At 30.4% G+C, this 26,890-nt stretch overlaps 1 protein-coding gene across 1 annotated transcript in view; it reads right to left on the bottom strand.

Annotated features, from left to right (window-relative positions):
- LOC113374623 (LIM/homeobox protein Lhx5) overlaps window positions 1-23,406 on the bottom strand; it is a 47,839-nt gene extending 24,433 nt beyond the window's left edge. The window contains exons 1-4 of the mRNA XM_026614601.1: window positions 23,379-23,406; window positions 22,799-22,997; window positions 22,535-22,739; window positions 2,594-2,599 (exon numbers count right to left, since the gene is read on the bottom strand). Of these exons, the coding sequence (XP_026470386.1) occupies window positions 2,594-2,599; window positions 22,535-22,739; window positions 22,799-22,997; window positions 23,379-23,406 (438 nt within the window). The remainder of the gene's footprint in view (window positions 1-2,593; window positions 2,600-22,534; window positions 22,740-22,798; window positions 22,998-23,378) is intronic.
- Window positions 23,407-26,890: the final 3,484 nt, after the last annotated feature.

Genomic DNA, 26,890 nt, shown 5'->3' with positions numbered 1-26,890 from the left:
TTTTGACTAACAAGAGTTCAGAAAGAAATTGGTGTGTTATCATAGGATAAACAAGTATAATTAGATATAAATGTAGGTGCTTTATTCACCTTATCAACAACTGCCAAAAAGTCTGCAGCAGAAGAACTACGTTAAATGCCTTCTTTGGAAAGAAAGCAAAAAATTAGAAATGCAGATTAGACTGATCCTAGGATAAAATAGAAATGTTATGTTACCGGTCTATAATCGTATGAGGTGGTAGTCACAAACTGGTAAAAAATTCTCAAAATGTCTCTGCTGTGCAATTCAGACTTTTACTCTTAATCTACTTCTAAATCCTAACCTCCAAAAGCCACAAAAGTCAAATAACAATTTTATCATCAACTTTCTGATGTCACTTTTGACAAGACATACGTAAAGTTCAACCAAAATGAAAATTCTGACGTTTATGCCTTTTGGAGGTTAGGTTTTATGTGTGAAACGCTCTATTGAACAGCAAAGACATAGCTTTTTGACAGTTCGTGACTACCAATTCATACGGTTATATACCAGTAACATAACATTTCTATTTTATCCAAGAATTGGCCCCAAAATATGGATATTTAATTTTACAAATGAATGTAAATTATGCATGTATATCTTCATCCAAATAGCTAAAATTTCAACTGATCGTCATCTGACCGCGTCCGTACATTATATCAGCGTTCAGTTAACACTTTTGTAGCAGCGTCGCTCGGCTCCGCGCATTTGAAGTTTTTATGAATATTTAAATCATTTTTTTATTACATTGTGTATGGGGTTTTAATGTATTATTTAAAAGACGCCAACGTGCCGTAATTTCTTCGAATTTAATCGGTTCGCGCGGCTCCGAAAGGAAACAAGAGGGCTATAAAAATTAAGGATTCATAAAAAGTTTACGCGAGCCAGATATATACATATATACACGTTATGATATGAACGCGAAACAAAAACAAGCCTTGGGAACTGACAGATTAGTTTCATTATTATTATTGATAATATTTTGTTTATTTATCGATTCACAGTGGATCTTTCTTTAGAAATATATTTGGAGAAGCATATATGCAAATGCTTCTAAGGCAGCATTTATTTTAACACAATTGTGATTGCCCAAAGGCAAGATAATTTAATTTAACTACTTATGATTGATAAAGAAGTAAATTATTATTAACAAGTTTTTTTTATTAAATTATTTTATTATATTTTATAATGGGTGTTTTTTGGCGTAACGGTTAAGCGCACTGCCTTCGTTCGTAAGTTTAGACCCACGCTCTCGACAACTTGATATATGCAAGTAGTGATATTAATTTTCACTTAAAAATCTAGATCAAAAATATGTTTCCTCATAAAAATAGCCCATTTCGGGCACTGCGGTGTGATATGGCAATGACAAGTTTCTCACACTATCCCTGATTCAAATTGGAGTTTAACTCAGCTCATGGACTCTGCCCTTTTCTTGTTGTACTCTGTTCTAATATAAGACAGAGTACCCTTATTATTTTAAAGTATTACAAAAAAATAAAGTAGGCAGTAACACTTATCATTATCATTAAATTTTTATATTTTATAAATAATAATCGTAATATCATGTTTAAAAATTCAGAAAAAAATATCGTATTTTAAAATTTCACTAAAAAGTCAATTTTATCAAATTTAATTGGTGGCCTTGAACCGTTGTTCTACTCCCACTAGATAAAAATGCCTTATTTTAGAAAATTATTTTCCGGATAATCTAATATATATTTTCTTGTTTGCTAGATGATGATAATAACAAAAAACCATCAGTTTATGCAAATAACACACGTGGTTAGTTAGAGGTCAAGTTTACCAAATTCAACTGTTCAACAATTTTCTTCAATCCTACATCAAATTTCTTAAAAAAAAATACAGCCAATACAGCAACTCCAATACAGTTACTCATATGTATTGTTTTATGAAAATAATGGAAAAGAATTAGTTTAAGGAAATAACAACACCTGTTGCTAGATAGATGTCAATTTTTCAAATCCAATTGCTAAAGACCCCTTGAATAGCTGTTCACCAATTTGCTTTACGCCCATAAAATTAAAATTTCTCAAAATATAAAATTATGTTCTGAACCACCCAATATGGTAATTTATGTGTATTAATTGGTTAATAAAAATAATGGAAAAACAGTAGTTTATACAAATAATTGCTCTCGTATCTAATTAGAGGTCAGTTTTTCAAATTCAATTGTCAATTGACTTCTTGAACCACTGTTCATCTATTTCCTTGGCCTCCATAAAATTCAAATTTCTTAAAATACAAAATTATGTTTTAGACAACCCAATAAGTTATTCATGTGTATTATGAAAATACTGGAAAATCAATTGTTTTTACCAAAAACAACACTCGTGGTTAAGTTCAAATCAATTTTTCAAATTCAATTGTCTTTGAACCTCTTGAACCGCTGTTCACCAATTTTCTTGACGTCTATGAAATTCAAATTCCTTAAAATACAAAATTATGTTTTGGACAATCCAATATATTCAATATAGGAAAAGCAATAGTTCATACAAAAAACAACACTCGTGGTTAGTTAGAGGTCAATTTTTCAAATTATATTGTTAAAGACCCCACACTTCTTCACCAATTTTCTTGACGCCCACAAAATTCAATTTTTAAAATTAAATAGTTTAAGATCTCTTGATTCGTTGTTCGAGAAATTTTTCCACAATCTCTAAATTAAAATTTCTTTAAAAATAAAATATTTTTTTGGGCAAAGCAGTAAATCAAAGAACGGTAATAGTTTATGAATGTAACAACATGTATGAACGAGTAAATTTTTAGAGGGCAAGTTTATCAAAATCATTTTTAGACCACTTAAACCTTGAAAATGAAAATTTCTTAAAATTCGAAATTATTTTTCCTATACAGTATGCATTTGTTGGTGTGTGCATGTGTGTATTTATGTGTGCTGGGCCCGCAGCGGTCAGAATATTTAGCATGGAATGATATACGATAGTGTGTCGGTGCCGTCTGTTTGGTGTCGCAATAAACGACATGTTGGCAATTTCGAAAACGTGAAATATACTTTGTGGGGTCAACGGGTGCATTCCTGCCCCTCGCACACAATACCGCAACCTTAGGACTAAATAGAGAGCTGCTCTCGGCTGAAGAAAGAAAATTCAGACACATGTAATGCTGACAAGGACTCTGTCCAAAGGACAAAAGTGAAAGAGATTTTTGTCCAAATTTGTGACCAGAAAGTAATAATTATTCTGGTGATACATTTATACAGTAGTATATTTTGTTGTTTTTATTGCGTGCTCATCAGCAGCACCAAGACCATCTAAAGAATCCAATTGTCTAACATTTTGTACCCCCTAGTTTTATTTATAGTTGTCTACTCCAATATGTGTAAAACATTAAATACTGAGTAAATATACTAATTCATACTAACCCTACTTCTTTTCAACTAAGTCAGTAGTATAATTCTTATTATTCTAAATCGCCACTATCAAAGAATACAATTGACTAGTCATCAGTGATCCTTCATTCATCACTTCGTCCACCCACATTGATCAAAAATATTTAAAATATATAATTTTTGAAATAAATTTATAAACTGGTACTAACTCTACTTCTATTTAAGCAAATCCATAGTATATTTACCAGTATTTTTAATCTCTACTATCAGATCATGCAAAGAATCCAATTGACTTAAATTCTACATTTTAGTCTTATTCATCACTTTGTCCAATCACATTAATCAAAAAATCCAAAATATATAATCTATATAATAAATATATAAACTTATCCTGAATCTGCTTCTATTTAGGCAAATCCATGGTATATTTACCAGTATTTTTATTCTCTGCTATCAGATTATTCAAAAAATCCAATTGTCCTAAATTTTACGTATTAGTCTTGTTCATCACCTTGTCCACCCATTTAATCAAAAATATCCAAAATATATAATCTATACAACAAATGTATAAACTTGTACTAACTCTACTTCTATTTAGGCAAATCCATAGTTAATTTACCAGTATTTTTATTCTCTACTATCAGATCATCCAAAGAATGCAATTGTCCTATATTCTACTTATTAGTCTTGTTCATCATTTTGTCCGCCCACATAAATAAAAAAATCCAAAATATATAATCTCTATAATTTTATTTATAAAAATGAAGTTCGCTATTATGTTAGGTATGGTAAAACTCTAAAATAGCTGTACGGATTTGGCTAGTCTTAGGCTTGAAAAAATTGTGCTAATCCAGAGATTGTGCAAAAGGTGAGATATTATTTCGAAACCGCGTAGAAACTTATATCTTTAATTTGAAAATGTTTGTAGAAGCGTAATTCAAATGAAACAATGAACGGCGACTCATACGTCAAATGAGGACACAATATATGGACAACGAATATTGTTAATATAAATTAGTAGTAAGTAGACCTTGGGGTTTTATATATTTATGTATAGGATTCAAACAACACATGCTCACACACTTAAAATAAAGTAATATTTTTTTGATTCTCCAGAAATTGTTTAGATATACCTCACTTAGCAAAACAACGTTTGCTGGGTCAGCTAGTAAATATATAAACTTCTACTTCTATCTAAGCAAATCCATGGTATATACTTCCATTCTCTACTATCTAATCATCCAAAGAATCCAATTACCCTATATTCTTAGTATTATTCTTGGTCCTTAATCCATCACTTGGTCCACCCATATTATTCAAAAATATATTTTTAATATATATTTTTCTATTAACTCTACTTCTATTTCAGCAAGTCGGTAGTTTATTATTTGCGTCGGTTCGGCATTCAAATGATGTTTCGTTTATTTTTTACTCGTTCCTGATTTTGTGATTTCTTACTCGTTTGATGGACAGACCAACATGCTCGAGAAGGTCGTTTACTGCATATTCGCGACCGCAGATGGAAAATACAGTCAATGAGTACAAAAAGTACCAGAACACTGAGGGTATTAATTGTATTTTCCATATGTTCATTTGTTAGATGATTTTGTAAAAGATGGTGAGTTTCACAAACCATTAATGATATTATGATTGGTAATGAGGTATTAGAAATCTCAAAAGGATTTGGCTAAGCTTCACATTATACTAGGTTAGTTTTTGATCTGAACGTCATGTAAAACTTTTAAGTCAAATAAATTTGAACAAAATATGTATTTTTTTTTTCATTTGATTTACAATTGGTCTATTCTATAAAGGCAGTTGATCCTTGTTTTTATAGTTTGTACAAATTAGAAAAAAGTGCACTATTGGAAGGAACTGCACTATTAGAAGAAAATTATTTGGAACAACTTTCTTCATAGCACTGCCCAGAATGACTTTTTTACTTGGAAACATATTTTTGATTTATTTTAATAAGTGAAAACTGATATCCAACCTTTGCTAGGATATCAAGCTATAAGCATGCAGGATTTGAACTAGAAACCTTGTGGTTGCAAGGCCAAGACTGCTTACCAATTTACCAACTACTCAGAAAGTTAGTTCATGCAGAATGCAAATGAGTAGATCAAGAAAAATTGAAAATAGAAAAAAAATTATTGAAAAAATATTTATTTATACGATTTTAAAATAATGTATTTTTGAAAAATAGTTATACAAAATTTTCATAAACCCTTTGGCAAAGAGACCAGAAAATTCATTGATGATTTTGGCAAATAAACTACAAGTTATAACTTTTAAATTGCTCCACATGTTGATCCAAATCTTATAGGAAAAATTAACTTCAAATTTTTTTTTATTTATTAGAAAATTATGATTTTTTAGATTACCTAAAGTAATTTTTGTGCAAATTGGTATACTATAAAAGATTCATCAAATTTATCCAAAACTTTAACCCTTCCACTCGCATGCCGTCTCCCCAGCGACATAACACGTGTTACTTTTGCAATGTACGAGTAGAATGGGTTAAAATATCATGAAGTATTCAATTCAGTATTATTATTTGTGATTAATATATTTAGCACACGTTTCGACCTAATGATTCTGGTCATCTTATCTTCCGGTCAACTCAAGTGAAAAATTGGTTAACATTATGGATAGCACTGCTAATTATATTAATACAATGTAATAATGTTTAAATAAATTTACATTATACTTTAAAATATAAGAACTGAAAAGATTGGGAAGAAGAATGCAGATGATTGAGTACTTACGCGAGAAAAAAAAATACAGGGAACTGAAAGCCAAAGCACAGGACCAGGAAATGTGGAGGCAGAAGTTTGGAAAGAAAAATGCATAAAAATGAATGAAACGGTAGACTATCATTTATAAATTACATTAAACTTGCAATTAGTAGTCGAATGTATTAACTAATTGATTAAAGACATGTAATCAAATTCTAAAAAAAATTCTGTTCACCATCAATAAGGCGATTAAAATAAGATGCATTATGAAAGGTTAATTTAAAAAATCATATGTTTTTGTAGAAACTACAAGAATTATAAAAATTGGCGAAACAGGTGCCTCGAAGGTATAAAAAATCCAAAAATAAACCAGTTTTTTAACTTTAATATATATTCAAATATTATTTTATTTATAGTTTCCGTTATTTTATTTTAATGCGGCATTGTAAATTCTGCCAGGGAAGAGAAAATATGTCAAAGTTATAATATTTTGTAATATCAACACCAGAGTAACATATTTACAGATATTAATTTTTTATATAAGATACGAGTATCTTACTAATAATTATTATTGATTAAAAAAATACTTATATCAAAACAATTTTTTTTATTCTCAATTCGCACAAAACTAAACATTTACTAACATTTACCAAACAGAATTATTATTATTTATTATTCCTGCACATATTTCATAAGACCATTAATAAATACTGCAAATTCGAAGCCCCAAACCATATTTCACATACATCAGACCATATATGACAGATCGCAGTTCGGCATGGGGTCTCAAGACCTCTAAAAAAAATTATTCAAGCTGACCGCGCGATCACCATTAAACAATATTTTTTTGTTTATTCTGAATCTTAAAAAAATTATCATTTTTTTTCTAAAATTTTTCTATAACGCCGGCGATCCGAAAAGTTCGGCTCGCTTTTGTGCCGGAGTGCCCCCCGTGGTCACGGGTAAAAGAAATATGAAAATAATAGACTTATAAAATGGATATATGTATATATATACATATATATATATATATATATATATATATATATATATATATACACATATGTCTGATGAATAATAGGCAAAACATATGAAGTATCGTGTTTTGTATTGTTGTATATTGTATTCTCAGCCACAAATCGATATTATTAGAAAACTATTAATAATTTACATCTCGCCGGGTATGAGTGTTAAAAACAGAAAAGTTAAAACTAAATCTATTGTATTTTATTATGAAACAGCGGACGTGATTGAAAAAGCAATTTCATACTTCAAGGAAATATGGTTTGAATTTTGGTACGTGTGACACACATATGCTAGTAAAATGGATAATTTTAAATATCTTTGTATATCAATTTTAGCAAAAAAAAATACTAAGTATTGTTCATAAGTGGATTAAGGGACCGATTCTGCCGCATAACAGACCAATGTTATGGCAAGGTTATTATAAAGAACTTTCCGTACGAATTCATACAGCTTCATAACATACGAGTAACGTTGCAGTTTATGTGTAAAACGCCTGAATTAACAGCAAATGCATGACATTTTGACAGTATTCAGTATGATTCAGTAACATGTTATTGCCATAATATTTTTCTGTTATGCGGCAGAATCAGTCTCTAAATTTTAAACCTTTTCACACTTAAGCATAATTATGGTTATAAGTTATGCATGATGTATGTGCAAAAGTATAATTCATTTAAAAACAGAAACTATTTGGTATTTTGAACAGATTTTACATTTTTTCTATATAAAAGTAAAGGACTGTCCCACACATTAGTGGTTAGATTTCAATCCAGTTCGATGGGATAGAACGTTACACAAAGCTCCAATTTGACTTTAAGTAATTATACTGTCTAAATCCAATAAACTACATACCAACACATAACATGTATTAAACAAACAACTATCAAACTATAAAATTATTAGTTAATTCCTAATATGTTTTTTCACTATTTTTCTAAAATTTGTACTCTGTCCCTTTTTACCTCATAGGTAGGGTAAAATGGTACATTCAGGGGCCAAAAAAATCTAATGTGATATTTTTAATTTTAAAGAGGTTTTACGAAATAATAGCTACACTATTTAACCAATGCAAAATGTAAATTTCATTAGAACATTTTTACAGAGATAACACTGTATATAACCTTGATCTGGTATTTTGTCAGAAATATTCATCAGCAGAAATGGAATAATTTGTTATATAATTTATCTCTTAAAAAAATGTTTTTTTAACCTAATTTATGGTACTTTTGTATTCACTATTTTTTATTGTTTACACCTTTGGCAGAGCAAAGGTTCAGTGGGTCCTTTTTACACCACCCAGGTGTAAAATGTGTAAAATTTATAGAGCTTATATAAGAAAACTTTTGAATCTAACTTAAAATTAACAAAACATCCTATGAAACATATTATAATTAAATATTATATTAAGGTCTCGTAAACTGAACAACAGTGCTCACAACCAATAAAACGAAAGAACACTTTTGTTATGTATTTTCAAACATTGCCATTTAACTCCTGATAGCAAAGATGCTGGATTTAAATCGATCGCTAGTTATAGATCTTTGGCCCTCTACTTTCAAATATTATTATTAAAAAATTCCTAACATCACTTGTTTTTGAGATATATGTAGTGCAGTACCTTTAAATGCCGCTCTATCCTAATCATAAAAAGGTCCCAGATAGTAATTTTTTAATTTCTAAAGAATTGCATAATAAAATCTGCCAATAAAAAATGTTTAAAAACATATTGAATTTACCATTATACCCCAAATTATCGCCCATTTTCGACGAATTCACATCGCAAATCGCAATAAGACCCAGTCATGTATGCAGGAGAGTCTTATAAAATTTGACAAGAGTAAAAAGCGAGGCGAGTGTTAAAAAAAATAAAACAGAAATTTTAAAGGAAGATATTAAACAATAAAAACGCAAACAAGAAATAATCGTATGAGACGATGCGTTGACGGAGCGACAGACGTTGTTTGTTGTCTGGCGAAAAAAGGACCTCGAAGGATTATGACGTCATGTGTCAATTCTGTTTTCCGGGTCACTTGGCACACATCGGGAAGGATAACAGAAACTTTCATATGTACACACGCACACATATATAATAAGTATTTTTATAATAATTTTGATGTTGAAATATCTAAGCCAAAAACTTCAGAACAATACATGAAATATAAATTCCATGTATTAATATTTTTTTCTTTTATTTAATTCAAATATTATCTGTGATAGTTTTATTTCAATAATATAATGGCAATTGTGATAGCTGATAATTTTGTAAGCAATGATATTAATAATATTTCCCTGAAATAAATGTTCATAAAATCGAATCCACCTATTAAAATCGGTTTATATATTAAAAGGCCTATGTTAGGCACGGAGCATATGACATAAGACATTTGATCAATCGGGAAAGTCCACGATTGTCGTCGGCAAGGTTCGCTCAGACATATGACGTCACATACCCTTCTATGTTGGAGCACTATATACCATAGTAAAAACAGATTACACCCTTTCTTCTCTTCATTTACTGCACTAATTTCGTTGATCGTAGATAGATTAGTGCACATATGAACAAGATTTGACCAATTAATTCACTTAAAGTATGAACTTAAGTAATAAAGTATATGAAATTGTTAGTAAGAAAAATGTAATTTAGATATTAAAATTACTAAAAACCAGTTAAAATATAGTACGAGATTGTAAAAATTATAGGCAACATTATTGAATCAATTATTTTGAGTGAAAAAATCCAAGGTGATATTGTACCTTTGCTGCGGATACTATATATTAATTCTTTCTGAATTTGTTATATTGTTCAAAAGACTGCAATTTTCAATAAGTATATCTTATTAACGGAAAACATATAAGGATTAGCAGTCCATGCAATGTTTTTCCTATGCCCCTAGAGCACAACGTGTACTTAAAAATTCATCATAAACTAAACAACAGTGCTCACAACCAAAAAAAGAAAATAATTTGTTATAGATTTTCAAACATGTTCGTTTATCTCCTGATAGCAAAGTCGTAAGAATTAAGGTGGTGGCTGGTTAAACATCTTTTACACTCTGCTTTCAAATATTGTTGGTAAAAAATCCTAACTTTACTTGTTTTTAGGATATTGGTGAATCTTTAAGCCCCGGTCTACGCTATATATATATATATATATATATATATCTGCCTCTCGCCTGATATTTCTCCATATCTTCATATGTTCGTAATTTTATAATATTTTTTTCTCGCGCGCGTCAATCTTTTACCATTTAACGCGGAGACGTCTATATACCGATTCCTGACAAGTGTCCGCCGATGCGTGAAGAACAAAAAGGCCGAAATCGAAAAACAAAATAAATATTTATACATATTTATCTTTCTACATGTAATAAAATGACGTGTCGAGGAGATGTTACATGAATCCATGACACATTGTGTTTGTTTCGCGAAATATGTGAACGATGGATAAATTGTTTTCGCGCAGACGGATGGATATTTTAGAATATTCTCGGAAATGACGGTGGGATAGGTAAAAGACGATTGAGGGTTAAGGCATTCAAGGAAATAAATTTGATATCAATATTTCAAAAGTAGGTAACAATAAAACCATAGGGGAAGAATTTGCCTTTCATAATTTTGCAGAAGTCTAGGCTTGAATAAGCTTGGTTGTTTACCTTACTATAATTTTTGTTGCAGCTGTTTTTAAACATCAAGCAACATTAATGCAATTTATATTTGAAACACAAAAAAGTAAAGGAGAATTTGTCCATTACTACTCCACCTGTATGCTAAAATTTTTCTTTAAATCGATAAAGAAAAATAAAAAAGTATCAGCAAAAAAAGACGTACGCAGAGAGGTGGATTTTTTATGTATCTTAATTTTCATCTTTAATTATATATAATAGTAGGTGCTGCAAAAAGCTACTAAATGTAGTATAAAATTAAATGATCTCACTTTATTACCTAATTGTGAGCAAGCTTGATACAAGTTTTAAAAATTTGGAAAAGAAGTGTGTTTTCGTCAAAAATTCCGATTTACTAATTGTCTTGACGTTTAGAGTCATTCAGAATCGTTTGATACCAAAATTAGTAATAGTATGTGTGAGTATATGTGATCCAAAATTTTACGTTTCATCGTTGATGTCTCAAAAATAGTTGCATCAATTTCCGAAATTTAAGTCACTTGAAATTGAATTAGAAGGTAAGTGCAAAATCTTTCAAAAATTGTTCGAAAAATATCAATTGGTAATTAATGGTTTAAATTTTTTTTGACAATTTTATTAAAACTTTTCATAGTAATAAAGCAGCCATAATAACCATACCAACCATAGTAATAAAGACCATGGTTTGATCTAACAATAAGCACAATTTTAAAGTTGTTAAATCCAATTTCTTAGTGATTTATCCACACTTGCAGAAAAGTTATGCAACTTGCTATAAGACAAAATGCCACGCGTGTTGCACTGAAGAAGGGTCAAACTAGAAACTTTTTTGGATATAATTTAACTTTGTTTGATAGATATCTAAAAACAATATACGGAAATTCTGATGATAGACCATAACAAAACCCTGAAACATCATGAATAAATAAATATTTAGGGGCCAATTCTCGGCTGAAATAGAAATTTTATGTTACGAATCTAAAATAGTTTGAGTTGGTAGTCACAAACTGTATTAGGTGATTTGTCATTAGTAAAAAAGTCTTTGCTGTTCGATCTAGCGTTTTGCACATAAAACCTAACCTACAAAAGGCACAAACGTCATAATATTAACTTTGGTCAGACTTCATGTATGTGTTACCAAAATGGCATTAGAAAGTTGCACTTATGATAAAGTTGTTATTTGACATATGTGCCTTTTGGAGGTTAGGTTTTAAGTGCGATCGAACGTTTTGGACATAAAACTCCGAAAGACACAAATGTCAGAATGAAATCTTTAGTTAGACTTCACGTATGTGTTATCAAAGTGACATCAGAAGGTTGCACTTATAATAAAGTTGTTATTTGACATTTGTACGTTTTGGAGGTAAGGTTTTAAGTGCGATCGAACGTTTTGTACATAAAACTCCAAAACCCACAAATGTCAGAATATTTTCTTTGGTTAGACTTCACGTATCTGTTATCAAAGTGACATCAGAAAGTTGCACTTATGATGTAGTTGTTATTTGACATTTGTGCTTTTTGGAGGTTAGGTTTTATGTGCGATCGAGCGTTTTGGACATAAAATTCCAAAAGGCACAAATGTCAGAATAAGGTTAGACTTCACGTATGTGTTATCAAAGTAACATTAGAAAGTTGCACTTACGTTAAACTTGTTATTTGACATTTGTGCCATTTGGAGGTTAGGTTTTAAGTGCGATCGAAGATTTGTACATAAAACTACAAAACCCACAAATGTCAAAATATTTTCTTTGGTTAGACTTTATGTATCTGCTATCAAAGTGACATCAGAAAGTTGCACATATGATAAAGTTGTTATTTGACATATGCGCCTTTTGGAGGTTAGGTTTTATGTGCGATCGAGCGTGTTGGACATAAAATTCCAAAAGGCACAAATGTCAGAATAAAGTTTTTGGTTAGACTCCATGTATGTATTATCAAAGTGACATCAGAAGATTATAATAAAGTTCTTATTTGACAATTGTTCATTTTGGAGGTTAGGTTTTATGTGCGATCGAGCGTTTCGCACACAAAATCTAACCTACAAAAGGCACAAACGTCATAATATTAACTTTGGTCAGACTTCATGTATGTATGTGTTATCAAAGTGGCATCAGAAAGATGCACTTATAATATAGTTGTTATTTAACATTTGTGCCTTTTGGAAGTTAGGTTTTATGTGCAATCGAGCGTTTTGCAACCTCCGAAAAGTAAAAATATCACAATATTTTCTGTGGTTAGACTTTACTTATGTGTTATCAAAGTGAGATTAGAAAGTTGCATTTATGGTAAAGTTGTTATTTGACATTTGTGCCTTTTGGAGGTTAAGTTTTAAGTGCGATCGAACGTTTGTACATAAAACTACAAAACCCACAAATGTCAAAATATTTCCTTTGGTTAGACTTCATGTATGTGTTACCAAAGTGGTATCAGAAAGTTGCACTTATGATGTAGTTGTTATTTGACATTTGTGCTTTTTGGAGGTTAGGTTTTATGTGCGCTCGAGCGTTTTGCACATGAAACTCTAAAAAGCACAAATGTCAGAATATTTTTTTTGGTTAGACTTCACGTATGTGTTATCAAAGTGAGATTAGAAAGTTGCATTTATGGTAAAGTTGTTATTTGACATTTGTGCATTTTAGAGGTTAGGTTTCATGTGCGATCGAGCGTTTTGGACATACAACTCCAAAAGGCACAAATGTCAGAATAAAGTTTTTGGTTAGACTTCACGTATGTGTTATCAAAGTAACATTAGAAAGTTGCACTTACGTTAAAGTTGGTATTTGACATTTGTGCCTTTTGGAGGTTAGGATTTTTGTGCGATCGAGCGTTTTGCACATGAAACTCTAAAAAACACAAATGTCAGAATATTTTTTTTGGTTAGACTTCACGTATGTGTTATCAAAGTAACATCAGAAAGTTGCACTTATGAAAAAGTTGTTATTTGATATTTGTACGTTTTGGAGGTAAGGTTTTAAGTGCGATCGAACGTTTTGGACATAAAACTCCGAAAGACATAAATGTCAGAATGAAATCTTTGGTTAGACTTCACGTATGTGTTATCAAAGTAACATTAGAAAGTTGCACTTACGTTAAAGTTGGTATTTGACATTTGTGCCTTTTGGAGGTTAGGTTTCATGTGCGATCGAGCGTTTTGGATATAAAATTCCAAAAGGCACAAATGTCAGAATAAGGTTTTTAGTTAGACTTCACGTATGTGTTATCAAAGTGACATCAGAAGATTGCACCTATAATAAAGTTCTTATATCACATTTGTGCCTTTTGGTTTTATGTGTAGAACGCCTGATCGCACAGCAAATACATAATTTTTTGACAGTTGGTGACTACCAGCTCATACGATTATAGACCCGTAACGTAACATTCCTATTTTATGTTTTTTTACTCCAAACGCTTAAAAATCCAAGATCTATGAAATACGAATCCTCTATGTATATGTACTATGTATATATATGTATAAATTTCCTCGACATTCGCTCCGAGTGCAAACACTAGTTTCCCGTCCCCGTGTTCCGCTAGAGTCACTCCCATATTCGATAAAACAAATATCAGTCAGCGCAAAGATGTTATCTGCGGCAGGTACGTACACGCCGCGCCGCGATTGGTCGCTCGCCCGACACAGGTGAACGGCTGACGAATCCAAGGAGAGGAATGTGACACCCTGACACCGCTGCGCACTTTACGTGCGACGAAAATAAATTCGACTCGGGTGAAATGTTTGAGAAATCAAAGTGGGTACCCAAGATAGAGGATAGAGGATAGAGCCAATGACGTCTTTGCCTGAGGGCACGTGGGGAAATTTTTTTTTGTTATTCAACTAGTGGTGTATGGCAAACAAATTTTGTGAACTAGTGGTACATGGCATCGTGCCTTAAGGCAAATTGCTGGAACTTTTCGTACCGAAAACTAAAATTTTAAAAAAACTTAAACTTTTTTTTAACTTCCCGTAGGGCAAGTTATAGTAATCGCAAAAAAATCAAAAATGAAATTTTTCATATATCTTTACGTTTCAGAGGTTTCTGAATATTTTGGCATACCTTAGAAAAAATGGATGTATGTGTGTGTGTGTGTGTGTGTGTATGTGTGTGTGTATGTATGTATGTATGTACGTGTGTGTATGTATGTGCGGATACAAATTTTCGTCGACGATTTCGGGAACACAGATCAACCGATTTGAATAATTCAAAGATCATTCGATTCGTATCGATAAGGAGGCGTGCTGATTAGTTTTTGGCGAAAGCAGGTCTAGCCGTTCGAAAGATACGGGGCAAAAAGTGCCAAAAACGGTAACTCAGTTTTTAAGAGAACGGAGCGTCCGATTTTAATAATTCAAAAAACATTTTACTTGTATTGACAAGGTGAAGAACCGTTCATAAAAGCAGGTCTAGCGGTTTCGGAGATCTGATGAAAAAAGTAAAAAAAAAATGTCATTTGGCGGTCAAAAATGATCATTAGACATATGCACATCAAATTATCAGATATTTTATAGAGATTTTAACAATAAGTATAAACTTGGTTCACATTCCTATGGGTTCCGTACCAATGTTTACGCGTTAGACGGCGATGCGGCGCTTACGCGCTTTGATATTTCGTCTTTATGTAGTTAAAGCAGTACGATTGCTTTGAAAAAAAAGCTTAGATCTTCCAAAATATGTCAAAATAAAGAAAAAAAAATTTTTTTAAAAAAAAAAATAACAAAAAAAAAAATTTAATTTTTTTTTTCAAAAAAGTAATTTTTGTCCAATGTATAGTTTCTCAAACCTTTTATTTTTTCGAAGTAAAATTTTTTTATAAATGTTAATTGTTTTTAAAAAAATAATAATTTTTGGTACGGGAAGTTCCAGCAATTTGCCTCAAGGCACGATGCTTTAATTGCCTTAAGACAGAATTCCACTTACAGCTAGTTTACTTCAAAATTTTCAAGCATGGCTGTTTATCTCCTAATAGCAAAGATGCTTGATTTAGAGCGATGGTTAGTTACACATCTTTTGCCCTCTACTTTTAAATATTGTTATTATAAAATTCCTAACTTTACTTGTTTTTGAAAATTTGTTTCGTTATTCAACTATTGGTATGGCAAACAAATCTTGTAAACTAGTGGTGCATAGCATCGTGCCTTAAGGTAAATTGCTGGAACTTCCCGTACCAATAACTAAAATTTTTAAAAAAACTTAAACCTTTTTACTTTTAAAAAAAATTATATAATACTTTAAAAAAACATATACATTTTGAATGTGTTCGGACGTATTTTTATTTTATTATATTGGCCATGAAGCTGCAATCTTCATGGCAATGAGCTTTTACCCGGGTTGGTTGCTATCCCTGGAGAGAGAGTAGTGGAGAATTGGATAGGACTTATTTTTCTATATGTAATAAATAATCAATTAATATATCTTCTTTAATGATAACAAATCATTAGTGTAATTAGAACTGCAACAAATACGTAAATTATACCAACAAATCATTGTTTAAGTCCACAGCTACAAGGGTTAAATTATAACCCAACAACCTGAGTTATCGAAGAAAAGATTTAACAAATTCCATAAATACGCTATTTATTTATTTATTTAACTATTTTTAATCACGCTTTATAGCTGTTTTAGAGTCAAAATATCGAAGCGCCTAAGCGCTTCGTCGTAGTCTTACGTATAAACATTGATACGAAACCCATAGAAATGTACACAGATTTTGTAGCTACTATTATAATCTCTATAAAATATCTGATTATATAATGTGCGTACCACTAATGATCATTTTTGACCGCCAAATGGCATTGTCTTTTACTTTTTGTATTGGATATCCAGAGGCTCTGGACCTGCCTTCCCAAAAATTTCATCAACAGTTCATTTCAAAGTAAAATTTTATTTGAATCGTTAAAATCGGACGCCCCGTTCTCTCAAAAACTGAAATATCATTTTTGACATTTTTTGCATTCGAAACGGCTAGACCTGCCTTTGTTAAAAACTAATCAGCACGTCTCCTTATCAATAAGAATCGAATGTTTTTTGAGTCATTGAAATTGATTGAAGTTAATAATATTTTTCAAAATTATTGTCTTAAAATATTTAACACTTTCCGCTCTCGCGACTCGGCGCCGCATTCTAACGGAAACGTACCTGCTGCAAACTTGATATTATTTTGTATATTATGCAATTCGTTTTATATGAGTTTGTGGACATTGGAGAACATGCATTTTCAATAATATATAAATTTAATTATATTTATTTTTTTTTAATTAATTTTTCATGACAAAAAACGGTGCGACCGATCATTGCTCAAAACTACTAATAAACGCAAGTTATTATCGAATTTTGTTAGATCACTTTTGAATTTTTGAAATTAGTGCTATCGTTTTCTTTTTTTATTTCAAATCAATTTTTATTAGCACATAAATTTAATAATCTTAAACATGCATATAATAAAATAATTCCATAAATACAAATACTATACGGACTTTTTAAGTTCTCAAAATTTTTTCCTAAAATTTTCCGAGTTGTCGGAAATTTATTTCGATATAAAGATATAGCATATTTTGATATATAAAATTTCGCTTTTACTTTTATATTACACTTTTATGGTAATTATTATTATACCGTTATTACATTACAATTTTCACCACTTTTGTGATACTATCTCTATTTTTCTTTGGTTTTGAATAATATCTAGAACAAATATCTCAATGTTTATGAAACAATTGTAATTATTTCAAAAAAATCATTTTCTTACAATGACTAAGATTTTGAATTCAATCATTGCAAAGGTCTTGGATAAATTTGGCAGTTTAAACAGAAATTAGTGCCTGTAAATAAATCCAATTCAACTGTGTCAAATATTCGCAGATATTCATGACTTACATGAGCGTTAACATTTTTTAACCACCGCGGACAATTTTCCAAGAAAAATGAATAATATTCCAAATCTAGAGAATATTCTTTGAAAGGTATACAGGAGATTAAATCCAGGTCAGAACGTCATTCCTGTCAAAAGTATTCCTAAGAACCGGTGCGCTATGTTGGACTTCGAGTTTTCAAAGAAATCACGTTAATCCGTGGCATCCAGTGGAAGATTCTTTCGAGTTAACAATATGCAAAAAAAATCGGGATCGACCGTTTTGTTGAACAAAATATTATAAAAGTTCGCAGATTTCAAACATAAGATCTATTTAAGTATGTATTGTTGCGAAGTAAGTCAAGCAAAAATCAACAACTTCAAAAGTCGCCAGAAAAAAAACAACCAGGAATCTGCATGGGGACAAAGAAATATCGAGGAAATGAAATATTTTTGTGTTCGGCTGTTCTGATCTTTTTGGAACAATTAAAAGTAGTTACAATGCACTAGGTGTGCCTTAAGGCAAGTTGCCTGAACTTCCTGATATATGAGAAAAAGAATCATGACATATAAAAACCATGTTGTTAGAAATTGTTGTTAAAAATCTTGTAGAAAATGTAAAATTGTGCCAAGTGTTAAATACGAAGAAACTGCTTGTTCCACCTTTACTAAAAATTAATCAACAAAATTCCAGAGTCATATATTTCTAAACCTTCATAGTAACGAAGATCTTTACCAAAAACTTTGTCACCATAATTTACAGCTAATATTTTTTGAGCGATTTCTGAATTTTTAAAATATGTTCAGGATTTTTTTACGAAAAAGTTGTCATTTTTTTAAGTTGAATTTTAAGTTAATAAAGAAACTGCTAGGCTGATCATTATGCACAATTTATAAATGTAACTCATGTATTGAGATGTAATAAATTATATATTTTTCAAATTGTCTTACAAAGAAACTGTCCAGCATATCTTAACAAAAAAGTAATAGGCACTACTAATAACAAATATCATCTCCTAAACGGTTTCAATTTTTTTTAAATCAGTTCTGAATTTTTTTACACAAAACTTGATCTTTTTTTTAAATTAGTTATTGAAAGCAAAGAAACTGCTCGACTGATTAGTAATTATTAAGTTATAACCAACTTTAATCGTTTTCCCATCGAATATTTTTAATTATCAAAACACTTTATAAAAAAAATCTCGTACAGTTACAAAAAAACTGTTCAGCAGATCTTTACAAAAAAACTCATCGACATAATTCACAACAAATATCGATTTCTACATTTTTGAAATCACTTTAGAATTTTCTTACGCAAAGAGACTGTTCGACCGATCACTATGCAAAACTAATAAATACAAATAATTTATTGAGTTTTTATAAATTAATTTCAAAATATGAATATTGGTGAAGTCATTTTCGAATTATAGCAAAAAAAAATTTGGTTTCTCAATATTTTCTGACTCTAGGGGAGCTAGGGCCTTTTTGTAACTGGGGTAAGTAGTAGGTATCAGACGTTTTTCAATAGAATCTTAAACGATAATAAAATATTTTTTTTATTTCGATTAGACATATATTTACTGTCCTGCATAATAGCTACTGTCCTGCATGCAGAAGTGTGCGGGTGTGTCATTATTGACAGGCAATATAATTAATATAATATACAATATAATTAGTCTATCATGAAATTTCGGTTTGCATTATTATTATCGAATAAATTTAAATTGTATTAATCTTATTTTTTCTCACATATTACTGTTATTATCTGTTCAACTCTAATTCAATTATATTAAAAAAAAACTAGTTTTATTTTAACGGTTTCAAATCTCTATTTTTTTTCAATATAAATGTATTTGTGCTTCTTCTCCTGGTTGGTATAAATTGAATTTTTGATTATTAAAATTAGAATATAATAGAAATATTATTAGGATTTTATTAAATTTTTCTCATTATTAATATAGCATATTTTTAGCTGAATGATGAGACGCATATGATTCTCGAAACGTACTTTTAAAAAAAATGATTTTTATATTCTATTTCGACATTAGATGCTATAATAATTTCTATCATAATTTCTTTCTTCTTTTATTTTATTCAAACCCGCATCAATATAATACTATATTAAACCTAACTATTTTATAAATTGAGGCCTAAGGTGATTTTCATTTAGGACATGAAACCTCGATCGATTGAAGGTTGTCAAACAGATTGAATTTACTTCACAGTAAATTAGCTAACAATAAGATAAATCCAAGTTTTCTTGTATCCATAAAAAATGACAAATGTTTTCCTTAAAATGTCGTTAAATTCCTAACCCTACCATACAAGTAACAAATTAAATTCAGATAAAATTTCGCCTCTTGTTATTTTTTCCACAACGATACCTTTCTCCCTTTTATCCGTGCAACTTTTTTTTCTAATCGCTAATGTTTATCCAACCGCTACTTATAAACAACACTTTTATTTTGGGTTTGTGCCAAACTGTTTGGGTCTTTTAAGCCTCCGCCTTACCTCTAGTATTGGAGGTATCATATAATGTGCCCTGTAGATTAATTCCTGTATTTTTTTATCAAGGGTAAAGGGACCCCTTTGTATTGTGTTGTGCCATTGATATCGATACGGGGATAATCCTGCTTTGCCAGGAGTGCGGTCCTAGAGGTAAAAGCAGTGATGGTAAAAGATCCAAAATACCTAACAGTTGTTATAGTGAAGACAAGTAACAGTAAATAAAATTGTGAAGCGAGTTGAAACAGTAAATTTACAGAAGATAAATTAAATAAATTGTTATTCTAACTCTGATAATAAATACTTCTGATAAAATTTCAGGCGAAGGTTTTGGACAGCGTGATTTTTCTCAAAAATGTACCCATGAATTTGGTATCGCAAACAAAAGTTGCATTTATCTTGTTTATAACAATTGTATTTCCAAAATCCATAAGTCTGATTATGATATAGAAATATCTAACAAATCAAGAATTATGATGGCAGTAAGAGTTGATAAATATTTTTGTTTATTTTGTTTAACAATATATTTTTTTACTAAATTTTGTGTTGTTCCTAGCAATTAAACCACATTGGATTAATTAAATGATGTTTCTACAATTTCGTAAAACCCCTTTAAAATTTTAAAACAAATATTAGATCTTCTTGCCCTCTAGCTGTTCCTTTTAACCCTACCTATTGGGTAAAAAGAGACAGATTACACAATCTATAAAAATAGTAAAACAACATATTTCTATAATGATGAACTAGAATTTTACTGAAGTTTATTTGATAAGTGTTATGAATACTGATGTAGTTGATTTGGTTTTCACAGTATAGTTGCTAAAAGTCGAATTTGACCTTTGTGCCCCGCCCTTATTTAAAACAACCTTTATGATCAGTGTCCGATAGATTTTTACCCCAGTCTGTTTTTAAAATCATTTTGCATCCTACGTTCCAATTGTGAAAAATTTATTCAGCCTTGTTAGTTATTTATTTGTATGGAAATATAGAAGTAGCAGGCATTATTTTCGCAATATATGTTCAATCAATTTTCCTGCTCATTTAATAATTGCAGCAAAATGTTCTTCATCTATGTCTTCATCAATCCACTTTATCTTTTATAATTTTTCAAACAATTTCCATCGTATTTCTTAGTAGCCCATATTCCTGATCTGATAAATAGATACTAAAATTTACCGCACTGAGCTCTTTGGCCAGCTTTGAGGTTTCCTCCCATTATTATGTGGCTCACGGTACATTTAGAGTTTGCCAAACCTGGTATAGGCTCAAGTACGTCAGTCATTCAGCTTAAAATAACAAAATGCCTACCGCTGTACAAAATGTACAAACAGCCAAAGTGTTCTAAAATCAGTGATGAGGAAAAATATATCGGCACGACATTGACACAATAAAAAATTAATACTTGTATATATATATATATATATATATATATAAATGTACATATTTTATATAGGTATATTTTTCTCCGTCACCACAGAAAAAGATTATCGGAGCGAGGTGATGACTTGTCATGCGTGAGTTGAGTTCGAAAAAAAAAATCGTACAGAATATAAAATGCTATAAAAACATTCACGGATACCGAATACCGGTTCAAGACCGTTTTGCAAAACTGTGTTATTGTTATTCTTCTGTTTTTGTTAAAGTTAGATCTCTCTCTTCTAAGCTGTGTACAATTTTTATTTCCTATACTGATGTTTTTGCTAATCGTAAGAAGATCTGGATTTAAGAAACTGATTCTAAGTTGGATACATTTTTTCCGGGTATTTTATAAACCATAGGATATAAATTTTTTTTGAGAAATATTTGACTATTGAAGGCCTACAACATTTTTACTTATCTAGAGCATCGGTCAGGGAACTTTTTTAATCATTAACCCAAAATATATTTGTCTAAGTTGATATTACCCACATGGTAAAGATATACTACCCTCATAAGGACAACTACGTAGCAGATACAGTAAATATCGAATAAAAATACTTTACCTCCCAAAATTCCATTTTTATCCCATTTGGGGTAATTTACGCCGGTTTCCCGACCACTGGTTTAGAGGATTCAAAATCATAGCGCATTCATAAATTTATTTTGCATTATGGATTTTATTTCTGAATATAATAGTTTACTGACAATTTATCACAGACATGTATCTTCGGCAATCTTGTCGAAATTCGTCGAAATTCGTGCCATTTTAAGATTAGATTTTAGAAGTTAAGACAAAGTTCTTTACCACCCACTCATAGGATTATTCAACAAAAGAGATCGGTAACATAACACAATTATTTTATCTGTTCCCTAACTTCACAGTAGTGCTGATAGTAAACCCATCCAACCAACTTTTCTATCATTTATCATTTTCAATTTCTTTTAAATAAAATGTCCTTACCAGCAGCCGCAACCGCGTTCGCCTTTCCCGTCAGATAGTCGTCCTTGCAAACAAACTTATTGTCATCCAGAACGTACAATTGTTCACCCGTCGACAATTGTTTGCGGCAAACAAGACACGTGAAGCAGTTCAGATGGAAGACCTTGTCCCTAGGTTTCCTGACCAGGTCCGAAGGAGCGATTCCTTGACCACAACCACTGCATTTCGTACCGTATCGCCTGGTTAAAGGACATATTAGATAATGGTATGAAGAATTATTTTGATTTTTTATTATTACCTAAAGAAGTCGTTCCGACAGAACAGTTTCGCTTCCCTGGAGAAGCACTTGTCCGTCAGAGGTTGCAAACAGTCACAACACCTCACACAACTGGCGTGCCAACCTCGTTCGAGAACGTTCAGGAGGAATTTGTCCAGGATCGGTTTGTCGCAGCCCGCACATGGGGCCGCGAGACCCAACGGAGGAGGCTCCGCTCTACCTAGAAAGAAAAAAAAATAAAATCAGTATATTTCATTTTTTTACAAGATACTTTTATGGATAGTTGAAAATCTTAACCCTTTCGCTACGAGAGTGTTTTCCGCAGGAATGTCGCTGCTGTACGGAACAGCGTGTGTCTTAGTAGCGCCACTGAACTGGCTAGACACAACTAGATATTTATTTTAAGATATTTCTATCATTATTAATTAAAATGTATTAAAACATTAAAAATTATGTTTCTGATGAACTAAACATTACAATAAAACACAAAAATTCTCACAAGCTTAACTCATAGTGATAAATCTTGAAGCAAATACAAACGTTATGTCGGATGGATGATACTCCTACATGGATGTCGTCCATGAACGACACTCGTACATACAGCACGTCACATAGATTAGTCCAGTCATTATAGTAAGCTCACTTCGGAATTCGAGATACCCAGATGTAAGTCTGTAAATACTTGTAGATCGACACCCTAAAGTTGTCTCAAAACCTACATAGAGTATTGATACCCTACCCTATGTAGGTTTTGAGACAACTTTAGAGTGTCAATATACAAGTATTTACAGACTTACAGCTGGGTATCTCGAATTCCGAGATCATTACCTAATTTAAGCTTAAATGACTGGACTAGATGTCGTCCATGGACGACACTCGTAGCGAAAGAGTTAATTTCATAAGAAGATTATAATTATTAATTGAATTACAATTTGAATCAAATAATAGTAGTGAGTCTAAGAGGTCTCATCTGGTCAATCTGGTGTGAACTTGCTCAATCATTTTCAACTTTTGGTAGGATTAGTTACGAGATTTTATTGAAATAAATACAATTATTTTCCTAATTTTTATTTCATTATTTGGAAATATTTTTTGTAATTAGTTTATTTTATATTTTTAATATTTTAAGTCAATATTATTAAATGAGAAGTTATAAGGATTAATTCAATAATGATTATTTTCAAAATATTATTTGGTTATGATGAATATTTATAATGTTTGTAAGATTTGTTAAATAACAGTTAAATCAATAGTTAAATAATGTGATGTAGGTATAGTAAAATATAATGAATAGGTGATGTATAAAAATATTTTTAATTGTACTGTTAATGTTTATGTTTTCTATATTAATAATAATGATTATTAGAAAAAAATTATTAGGTTGAGATAGTTCAAGGTTAGCTTCTTATTGTTTAGTTATTTATTATAACTACACAAAATATTGTGTATGAAAATTACAAGAGCTTTAATTATTTAAATAATATAACACTTGTAAAAATAAAACCTACTATAAGTAAGAAGAGGTACAAAATATTATTTGAAAGAAAAAATTGTAAATAGTTTAAAAATATAATATAAAACTCATTTATTCATAAATAAAAATAAATTTAGCTCTTAATAAAGTAAATGTAAACGCCACATACAAGGGTGAAAAGGTTCAGGGTGAAAATATAGTATATTTTAAAATATATGTTTGGACTATTGCAAAGACTAAAATAGTACAAAATATTTATAATAAAAAAACAAAATATATAAAAAGTGCATAATATATAATAAAAAATATGCTTTATCTAAAATCGAAAATATTGTATGTCCTAAGTAAGTAACGAGTAAAAATATTAAGTTAAAGAGTATAAACTATCATAAAAGTGCATTATTAATAAAAATGTAATATTTAATATAAACAAGATAAATTTATTAAATATCAAAATGATGAATGTGCAAAACAGCAACATCATTAAACAAAAAACAAATTAACTAAAACAACAAATAAGTACACATTCATCTTATACAAATCGCAAGTACATTATTTTCTCATTTCCTATTTTTTACATCGAGAGAACGAGTTCGACTCGCACTTTTTTCTCATAGTAATAATAAAAAGATAGTTTATTCAAATAACTATAATAATTTTAAACACATACTAATAGACAGTATAAATTTCATAACAGCCATTTCACGCTGTCATTTGCATATAAATGTTAATTTTATTCCGAAGCATAGTTTAAAAAAATTATACTAACACGCAGAGAGCGTTGACAGAAGCATAAAATCGATATTTATAAGTAGATCGATAATATATATATATATATATATATATATGATGCTATGATGTAATTTATTTAGTTCAGACAGTGTAAATACATAAAGTTAAATTGGACCTTTGTGGTATACCTAATGGCTTCATATCATATATACAATAATACCCACAAAGTCAATTTCTATTCCAGATTATATTAGAGATCTATAACCTCAAGTGTAATTTTGGTACCACGCTGCTTGGTATCGAGTTGACAGAAGTTGCAGTCAAAGCTGAGAGAAGTTTGTGCTTTAGTATTAATTATTTGGTGTTTAATTCTAGCAATCCTTAATCAATTTTTTCTTTCAAACGAAAACTGAAACGTGTGGCTTTTAACTTCAAGTCTAATGATACTGCTTGATCGCGAACTGACAGGATCGCGATCGAAGTTGGAACTTGTTTGTGTGTCAATATCAAATATTTGAAATTTAATTCTTCTTGTAATCCTTTATCAATTTTTCCTTTCAAACAAATATTGAAACGTGAGGTTTCTAATGTGTTTGCAGTCAAAAACAAAGGACAACATTTGAAACCCAATAAAAATCATGGTCACCCAGCCTAATGATACAGTTTATCTCATCGATGCCTTAAAAATCGACATTTTTTTTAAATGCATCCACATCTTTTTCCCCAAACTGGTTTGATGGTCCCCGATGCGAGGTAGCCAGCGTCGACGGGGCGTCAATGTATTGATTTAATATCGTTTAATTCGATAATTACACAAAATCGATATAAAAAATGTTGAATTCGGAAGATGAAAGAATACGAACTTTTACATTTTTATGTAAATTTGATAGTTTTAAGCCTTCCAGCCATTATGCGTGAGATAATTGATGCGTTGCGTATTAATAATTCTGATGTTTGGTAACTGACGGTATGTTATTAAATTATAAATATTATTATACGGGAATAAAAACAAATGGTTTCGAGTTAAATAATTAATTGAGGCCGGTTTGAAAGGATCTATTGGTAATAATATATTTTTAACAAAATTAAAGTATTTTTTGGTATTTAATTATTTTGATAATGTACGAGACATCCTCGATTTGCAAACACTAAGACGCCAGGGCGTGGTATATTTTGAGAATCCTAATGAAAATAGGTGTATGAGGCATTTTGCCTTGAGACAAGTAACCAACACTTCCATATAATTTACATAATCAACAAGAATTGTGATGTAACATTGTCAAGATACAATTTTGAAATCTTGCTCATTATTCCAAATTTTGATGATTTTTTTGATAATTACTTGTTGTAGGCCTATAATATTCTAAGATACTCGTTAAAACCTTGAACTCTACTATCATCCAAAGTTTCATCAAAATCTTTATAACAAATATCATGAATTAATTACAAAAAATTGGTGCAGCCTTTTTCGAGAAAACATCGAAAAATGGTAAAAATTTAGCTCATACACAATTTTTCAATTCATTTTTTTTTCAATTTTGGTGTCAAACAATTCAGAATGACTTGAAACGTCGAGAAAACATAACATTAGCAATTCAGATATAAACTTCTTCTTCAAAATCTTTATAACAAATAACATGAATTAATTACAAAAAAGTGCAGCTTTTTTTGAGAAAACGTCCAAGAATAGTAAAATTTTGGCTCACATTCACCCTTGCAGTCATACACACATTTTTTCAATTTTGGTATCAAACGATTCAAAATGATTTGAAACATCGAGAAAACATAATATTAGCAATTCAGATTTTTTGGCGAAAATATAAACTTTTTCTTCAGAATCTTTATAACAAATATCATGAATTAGTTATAAAAAATTGGTGCAGCCTTTTTTAAGAAAACGTCTAAGA

This window comes from Ctenocephalides felis, unplaced genomic scaffold (assembly GCF_003426905.1).
Source record: "Ctenocephalides felis isolate EL2017-DRISC unplaced genomic scaffold, ASM342690v1 CF-g0.4_SCAFFOLD_01886, whole genome shotgun sequence".
Lineage (NCBI taxonomy): Eukaryota > Metazoa > Arthropoda > Insecta > Siphonaptera > Pulicidae > Ctenocephalides > Ctenocephalides felis.
Note: the sequence above shows the minus strand (reverse complement) of the source record. Positions and strands in the feature narration are given on the sequence as shown.